Source organism: Orycteropus afer, unplaced genomic scaffold, assembly GCF_000298275.1.
Source record: "Orycteropus afer afer isolate SDZICR_OR568_19922 unplaced genomic scaffold, OryAfe1.0 scaffold00188, whole genome shotgun sequence".
NCBI classification, from domain to species: domain Eukaryota; kingdom Metazoa; phylum Chordata; class Mammalia; order Tubulidentata; family Orycteropodidae; genus Orycteropus; species Orycteropus afer.
This window is the reverse complement of record NW_006921775.1, coordinates 6,130,161-6,139,090: the sequence shown is the minus strand read 5'-3', so window position 1 is coordinate 6,139,090 and position 8,930 is coordinate 6,130,161. Positions and strand designations below refer to the sequence as shown.

Genomic DNA, 8,930 nt, shown 5'->3' with positions numbered 1-8,930 from the left:
CATGAAAGTTCAGAAGGGCAGCATTTGTTCAGTGAGGTAGTTCAGAGGGCGGAAATGCGTAGGAAAGAAGGACGCAAGGAAAAGGTAACCACAGGGAGAAAGTGGGAAGAGAGCTGTTACATTGTGGGGATTGCAGTCAATGTCATGAAACAAAATGTTTATGAACTCTTGAATGGGAAATGAATTTGTTCTGTAAACTTTTACCCAAATCACAATTTAAAAAAATAGTGTTTTAAAATTGGAAAAAAAAAGGACAGTCCTTAAAGATTTCTAGCCCTTCCTTTCTTCAAGATTAAGATCTCAGAATGAACACTTGTGAGGAAATATTTACACATCATATATGTTTCCTTATCCATGACCACTCCCTCCCTCATGTCATAGTAGTATATCACTGTCAAATTCTGTTTTTCTTGATCTCAGCATGCCTGTCTTGCAATATGAGCTCCTAGAGAAAAAGATCTTTGATTTTTTTTATGGTCATATACTCCTTTGGAAATTTTATAAAATCAGCCTTTCCTTGCAGAATGCACATGAACACATTCATGCAAAAATTGGCAATTTCACCCTCCTGAAAGCCATTCAAGGATCCCAAGTAAAGAACAATTGTTTTAGTAGAAAGGTACTATGTAGATATATAGTTGTTTGACTAAGGGGTGTTGGCAATAATTTCATTTTCTGCTGAGTTGTTTTCAACTTGTTCCAAGATTATTTTCCTGCCTTAATAAGCATAGTCATCCTTCTTGGGTATTGGGTTCATACTCTTTATGTACTACTAGGAACATTAATCAAAGCATTATTCTCCAGCCTGACAAAGGATAGTCAATGATGTAGGTATACACAATTGGGCTGAAGATGAACTGATCCCAGCAGATAGGACCTACAAGAGCTGTGGAGAACAAATTCTTTTCTTTGCCACCCTTTCCCCTCCATAATTTTTTAATCATATGCCACCTCCTGAAATGGTTGAATGTTGACCAATTCTTTGTGGTGCAGAACTCTGTGTATTCCTTCCATCTTCTTTTGATACTTCTTGAATCATTCAATATTTTGCTCATAGAATCCTTCACTTTTACAATACATCTATCATTTTTTCTGTAGTCTGAAACTGATGAAACATGCAATCGAGATGTATTGGTAATTACTGGTGATTGGAATTTGGAAGTTGAAAACAGAGATGCATCAGTAGTTGGAAAATAAGGACTTGGTGATAGAATTGATGGTAAGATTGCATGATAGAATTTTGCAAGACCGACAACTTATTCATTGCAAGCACCTTTTTTTCCACAACATAAATGACTGCTATGCACATGGACCTCACCAGATGGAATATACAGGAATCAAGTTGACTATATCTGTGGAAAGAGGCAATGGAGAAGCTCATATCATCAGTCAGAACAAGAGCAGGGGCCGACTGTGGAACAGACTATCACTTGCTCATACACAAATTCAAGTTGAAGCTAGAGGAAATTAAAACAAGTCCATGAGAGCCAAAATACAACTTTGATTATATCCCACCTGAATTTAGAGACTATCTGAAGAAGATATTTGACACATTGAACACCAGTGACCAAAGCCAGATGAGTTGTGGGATGACATCAAGGACATCATCCATGAAGAAAGAAAAAGGTCGTTAAAAAGATAGGAAAGATCAAAATAGATGTCAGCAGAGACTCTGAAATCTGCTCTGAACAGAGAGTAGCTGAAGCAAATGGAAGAAATGATGAAGTAAAAAATCTGAACAGAAGATTTCAAAGCATGGCTTGAGAAGACAAAAGTATTATTATGAAATATGCAAAGACTTTGAGTTGGAAAATCAAAAGGGAAGAACATACTTAGCATTTCTCAAGCTGAAAGAAGTGAAGAAAAAACTCAAGCCTCAAGTTGCAATATTGAAGGATCCAATGGGCAAAATCCGTATTTGTGCTCATTCCAAAAAAAAGATGATCCAACAGAATGCAGAAATTATCAGACAGTATCATTAATGTCACATGCAACTAAAATAATGCTGAAAACAATTCAAAAACAGTTACAGCAATACATCAACAGGGAACTGCCAGAAATTAAAGCTGGTTTCTGAAGAGTACTTGGAAAGAAGGTTATCTTTGTTGATGTCAGATGGATCTTGGCAGAAAGCAGAGAATATCAGAAAGATGTTTGCCTGTGTTTTATTAACTATACAAAGACATTCAACTCTGTGGATCATAACAAATTATGGATAACATTGTAAATAAGAAATCCATAACACTTAATTTTGTTCATGAGGAACCTGTACATAAACCAAAAGACAGTTGTTCAGACAGAATAAGGGTATATTGCATGATTTAAAATCAGGAAAGGTGTGTGTCGTGGCTGTATTCTTTCACCATACTTTTCATTCTGTACACTGAGCAAATAATCTGAGAAACCAGACTATGTGAAAAAGAATGCAGCATCAGGATAGGAGGAGGACTTATTAACAACCTGCAGTGTGCAAATGATACAACCTTGTTTATGGAAAGTGAAGACTTGGAGCACTTACTGATGAAGATGAAAAACTGCAGCCTTCAATACGAGTTACACTTCAACATAAAACAAAATCCCTACAACTGGACCAGTAAACAGCAACATCATGGGAAGTGGAGGGAAGATGAAAGTTATCAAGGATTTCATTTTACTTGGATCCACAATCAACACTCTTGGAAGCATCAGTCAAGAAATCAAACAATGTATTCCCTCAGGCAAATCTACTGCAAAAGACATTAAGATGTTAAAGAGCAAAGATGTTACTTTGAAAATTAAGGTGCACCTGTCACATGCCATTGTCTTTTCAGTAGTCTCATATGCATGTAAAAGCTGGACAATGGAAAAGGAAGATTGCAGAAGAATTGATGCATTTGAATTGTAGTGTTGGTGAAGAATAGTGAATATACTATGGACTGCCAGAAGAACAAACAGGTCTGTAGTAGAAGAAGTGCAACCAGAATGATCCTTAGAAGCAAGAATTGCCAGACTTCCTCTCATGTACATTAGTCATGTTACTTGGAGGGACCAGTCCCTGGAGAAGGTTATCATGTTTGGTAAAGTAGCGGGTCATTGCAAAAGGAAAGGCTCTCAAGATGGATTGACACAATGGCTGCAAAAAATGGGCTCAAGCACAGCAAGTATTGTGAGGATGGTGTCAGACCGGGCAGTGTTTTCATTGTCTTGTACATGGCATTACTATGAGTCAAACCAACTCAACATCACCTAACAACAACAACAACCCCTTTATTTATCTTTTTCTTCTGAGGGTAGATTGCACAGAGGATTTCTTTTCTGGAGTTAATAATTAGAATGCAGTGATTGTTGCATAATTCTGTGAATAAAGTAAAAACCATTGAATTGTATGGTTTAGCAAGGTGAAGTTTATATGTGAATTATATTTCATTAAAGCTATTAGATTTTTTAAAAAACAGTTGGCTTTGAAAAGGAAGAGGGATACTTAATTCTCTGAGACTCATAGAAAGGAGCTTGAATGGGTGCACGTGCTCGTGAATTAGTTGTTGACCGCTCCTATAAGCGACAGTCACATCTACTCTGCTAGCTATTCAATAAATCCATGTGGATGCTCTATACACATATTGAAGTCACCATCATTGTTATCCAGTAGTAATGAAATCCAAGCCAGCTGTGCAATTTTTTTATTTTGTAATAGCCACATTAAAAAAGTTAAAAAAACGGGGAGGGGGGATCGGATTTAATTTTAGTAATACTTTTATCTAATTTCATTACATCAAGATATTACATTTTACGATATAATTAATATAAATGTATTAATGAGATATTATGTTTTTTCATATTAAGTTTTTGCAATTCCATGTCTATTTTACGTTTACGGAAAATGTCAGTTCAGTCCCACATTCCAAGTATTTATTAGCCACAAGTCAGTATTGTCTACCATATTGGACAGTGCTGCTGAACATGTTTAAATGGAACTCATCAGCTTATTCCTGTCTTACTTAGCTCTCCTGCTTTTTATTTCCTAAAATCTTGCAAAGCCATCTCTTCCTGTGTAACTGTTTGTACCATTGCCCCAGTTTCAGGCCTCATCATTTCTTACTTAGGCTTTTGCAGTAACCTCCCATCTGGTCTTCCTGTCACTGCTTTTGCCCCATAAATTATTTTACATTGTAGCCAGAGTCTCTGCCTAAATAAAAATGTTACTTGGCCACTTAATACCATTTACTGGTTTCAAAATATTTCAGTAATAGTCTCTGAGGCAAGATACCTATACCACAAGGGGTACACAAGATGATTCTTTGGAAATATGGAAAAAAGAAATCTAACCTCATCTCATAATTTTAAAAAGTACATATTCAGTATCTCTTTCTTAATGTGCCTAACACAAACAGCAGAACATAAAAATAATTTGTAAATGATTATAATTATACTGATGAAGTAAGATGAAGCTGGGTTCCTCTCCATGACATTGAAGGGCCTGGCCCCTTATCTGCCTTTCTGCTTCATCTCTTGCCTTTCACTTTATATTCTGCTAGGAGTGCACTGTTTGTTTATAAGTCTCTTGCACATACCATCTGTTTCACCCTTTCATGTCTTTGCTGCTGTTGATGCCTCTGCCTGGATGCCTTTTCTAGCTTTCATCATTTGGCTCACTCTTACTCATCATTCTTCCCCAGCAAGTCTTTCTCCTCTAGGGTGGACTAGATGCCCTCTTCTCAATTACCATAGATCATTTTGTGAGTTAGCATTTACCTTATTATATTGAACGTATCTGTCATTATAGGTCTGTTTTATTTCTTCCTTATTTCCAAAGGCGTATTGAGGAGAAGAATTTTGCCTTAATTCTTTTGTATACTTCCAACTCCTAACATCAAAGGTTAGACCTAGGCACTAATCAAATTTAAAATAATTAAATTATTATTTAAATTATTATTTACTCGTTCCTCTAAGGTCAGATATGCTGCCACCCTCCAAACTTTTGCCAGTTCGGACACCTACCATCTACATCTCAACTGGGTTCAGTGATTTGTGGCAGTGACCACACAGAACTCTCACACAATACTCATGATTATGAGGTTTGTTAGGGAAGTAACAGGTTACAATCCAGGATCAGAAACAAGTCAGGATACAGTTCTTCATCGGGGCAGCTCCGTATCAGCTGTTCCATAGGCATGCTTCTCTCTCGGCTTCTGCTTTGCTCAGGGTAGTGTCACAAAGCTCCTTCAACTTTACCAATAGGTGCCCAAAGAGGCATCCCACTCTTGCCTGAAGGTACTCAGCTTTCTTGTACCATGGGCCAGGGAGCCCACCACTCCATCTCATGCCAGTCTCTTGGTTCTGCCATCATCTTTCTGCCATCTCTCTCCACTGCCAGCTCTTTTCTCTTGATGGCAGTGAGATCCCCCTTTTCCATCTTTGGCATGACTCATTTTAACCGTAGCAGAATGGCAAAACTGACTAATCCCCAAGTTAGGGTTCCATACACCTTATTTCCATATCCCACTCCCACAGGAATGCCACGTTCCTTATTGTTCTGGTTACCTAGTGCCACTCTGACACAAATTTACCACAAATGGGATGGCCTTAACAAACAGGAGTTTATTATCTTACAGTTTGGAGGCTTTAAGTCCAAGTTCAAAGTGCCAGGCTCTAGGGGCTGGGTGAAAGCCCTTCAACCTTGGGGTCCAGTTCTGCCTCCTGCTCCTGGCCCACTGGAGCTAGAGGCATTTCTTCACTCAGACAGCTGCTTGCTGCTGAGACTGAGAAGCCCAAGGTTGACAAGTAAAAAGGCACAGTCCCGATGTTACCAAACCACACGGCGGGCCATTAATTTAAGTCCATTGTAAATCCCAAGGTCAGCAGAGCATGGCAGGCTGCTGAACAATGACTTGGCTACATGAAGGGTCCAAGCATGCCATAGGCTAGAGACCATTCCCTAAGGCTTCTGCTTGTATATAGGAAGCAGACCACATCCCTAGGGCAGCTAGTAAGCTGCTCACAATAGATTCCACCATGGAGTTGATGACCAGTCTCATCATGGGGAATACTACATCTAGCTGCCCAGCCAGTCAACCAGGCCTAGCCAAGTTGACACACAAACTAAACTACCACACTTATTTATAATATTTGCAAGCTATGTAATCTTCTTGATGGGCCACAAAGCACCTCGCATTTATACAGTCCCATTCAGTCATCTGGTGAGAGTCACAAAGGTGGTGTCCAAAAGAGCCATGTTAAGTAATTCACAGCACCACAGATGTGCAAGGGCAGGGTTTTTGTTTTTTTCCACTGACTTATTCCCAGGGCCTAGAACAATGCCTTGTATATAATAAATAGATAATCAGTAAGTATTTTTTGAGTGAATGGTGTGCATAGAAAAGCACTCTAGTTTCCTTCTTTATTAGGCTTTTAAGACAAAAACTAAAAGCATATCCTTATCTCTAATTCAATTTAAACTTTTACCACCTAAGAAAAAAATTAAATGACTGTCTTCTCTATTGTTTTGTACAGGAAGTCTTTAACAAGCATAATAAAGTATAAAGTTTTTTTTGTGTGTGTGTTGTTTTTGTTTTTATTCTCTTCTAGTAAACGAAGCAAAAAAGGAGATAAAAATGGAAAAGGCTTGAGACATTTTTCAATGAAAGTGTGTGAGAAAGTTCAGCGGAAAGGAACCACATCATATAATGAAGTAGCTGATGAACTGGTGTCAGAGTTCACCAATTCAAATAACCATTTGGCAGCTGATTCGGTAGGTAGATCATGAATTATGAGTGATTCAGCAGTGTGTTTTGGGTTGTCTGTGTCATAGATTTGAGGAATCAGATGAGTGAGGGAGTCTCCCAACTTCTTTACTTGAGGTTTTCATATTGTCTCTTGGGGATTTGTGTGATTGATTTTTGTTTGTTTTGTTTTAAGAAAGATTCTTTTATTATTTATTTAAATGTAGATTAACAAGTATATTTTTCATAAATATTTCTGCCTAGGAGACTATGGAGCAGTTCTACTCTGTCCTATATGGTAGCTAAATCAGAATCAAGTCAATGGCACACAACAAAAATAACTGAAGGAACATGTTTGGTTTTTTTTAAATATACTTTTTATATTTGATCAATTTTCCAATGACTTTGGATACATTTCTTAATCTTTTAGTGTTTTCTTAATGTCTAAGTGAACAAGAAAATTTAATTTTTGATTGAAAAAGTAATACATGTACATGTTTATTTAAAAAATGCAGGTGTGCCAAAGAATGCATAATGAAAAATAATCTCCTTTCTACCACAGATCCCAATATACCCCTGAAAAGTCAGTATCACTATTAAATAGAAGTGTGATCATGCTTTGCGTGATGAATTTGTCTCTTACAATATAGCTTGACGATTTTTTTCCCTGTATTTTTCATGCCTCTGCTTTATTCTGGATATTTTCTGATTTCTACTTCAGTTCACTGATTCTCTGTAGAGCTATGTCTAAGCCACTGTTAAAAAGCCATTAGCTAAGTTCTGAATTTTAGTTATATTCTGCAATTCTAAATCCTAGAATTTCTTTTTGTTTTTTTCAAACACTTTGCTAAAATTCTCAACTTTGTTTTTGGATCTTTGAACATAGTTTGTATAGTTATTTTAAAGTTTGTGTCTGATTACACCATTATTTGAATCTTCTGAGGTTATCTTTCTGTTGTCTGTTGTTTTCCATCACATTGTCTTACTGCCTTTTGCCTGTAGTTGTACTTGTAGAAATAATTTGAGACTTAAGATATATCTTCTTTGAGAAAGGATTGATGTAGATAGCCAAGAACGTTAGCTCAAGGATGTCTTAATTCAGTGATTGAGTTAAATTAAAATGGTCTTCAGGCTTACCCTTATTTTAAGGTTGCGACTTGAGACTCTAACCAAAGAGTGGTATTTCATCTACGATTATAGTATTTTCTTAAAAACTTTTCTTCTAAAAATGTGGACATTTCCATCAGCTCTGGTGTTTGTTAGCTATGTGACTTTGGATAGATTACTTAACCTCTAAGTCTCAATCTCCTTGTTACCTAATGGATTTAATAGTACTATCTGCCTCATAGGTTGTTGTGAGGGTTGAATGTGATAGTGCCTATAAATCACGTATTTTATCATTATTATATTCAGTATAAGTCAGAATGGACTCAATGGCAATGGGTTTGGTTTGGTTTGTCTTCAGTAATATATTGTGGACCTTTCTGTGTAATGATTACTCTATGCATTATAGATAAAATGTATTTTTTAATGATCCCTCCCATTATAGCCTTGGATTCTAGTAGACTAACATATTTTAAAACACAATTATGCATAATAAAGAAATGGAAAGTATATACTCTCTGGAAAGTACAGATAGTCTCTAATTTTCAACATATTTAAATTATGACAAACCACACTTAACACTTGTCTGGTTTTTTGTTTTTGTTTTGTTCTTTTGTACATCTTATCATTAGTAGTATGTACTATACACAGTGTTATAGTGCATAATTTGCTGATGTTATTGCCATATAGCAGGCTATGAAAACTGAAAAAAACAAAAAAAGAGGTATTTGACTTACATCTGAACTGACTTACAATTGAATCGTTGGAAAAGAATCCCATCGTACGTCAGGGACTACCAGTATATACAGAGTATAACCAACAAACCAAACCAAACTCATCATCATCAAGTTGATTCTGACTAATAGCGACCCCCTTTGGGTTTCCGAGGCAGTAAATCTTTACAGAAGTAGATTGCCCCATCTTCCTTCTGTGGAGCAGCTGATGGGTTTGAACCACCAACCTCCTGGTTAGTAGTCAAATGCCTTAGGCACTGCACCACCACAGCTGCTTATTTAGGGTATGTTGTTGTCACGTGTCGTCGAGTCAAACCCGACTCATAGCGACCCCTCCTTGGGTTTCCGAGGCAGTATCACTACGGAAGTAGGATTGCCCAACCTTCCTTCCGAG

The 8,930-nt window shown here is 37.1% G+C and overlaps 1 protein-coding gene across 1 annotated transcript in view; it reads left to right on the top strand.

The window, feature by feature from the left end:
- Positions 1-8,930, top strand: part of TFDP2 (transcription factor Dp-2) — a 135,821-nt gene that overhangs the window by 100,314 nt on the left and 26,577 nt on the right. The window contains exon 5 of the mRNA XM_007947535.2: positions 6,565-6,727. Coding sequence (XP_007945726.2) covers positions 6,565-6,727 — 163 coding nt within the window. The remainder of the gene's footprint in view (positions 1-6,564; positions 6,728-8,930) is intronic.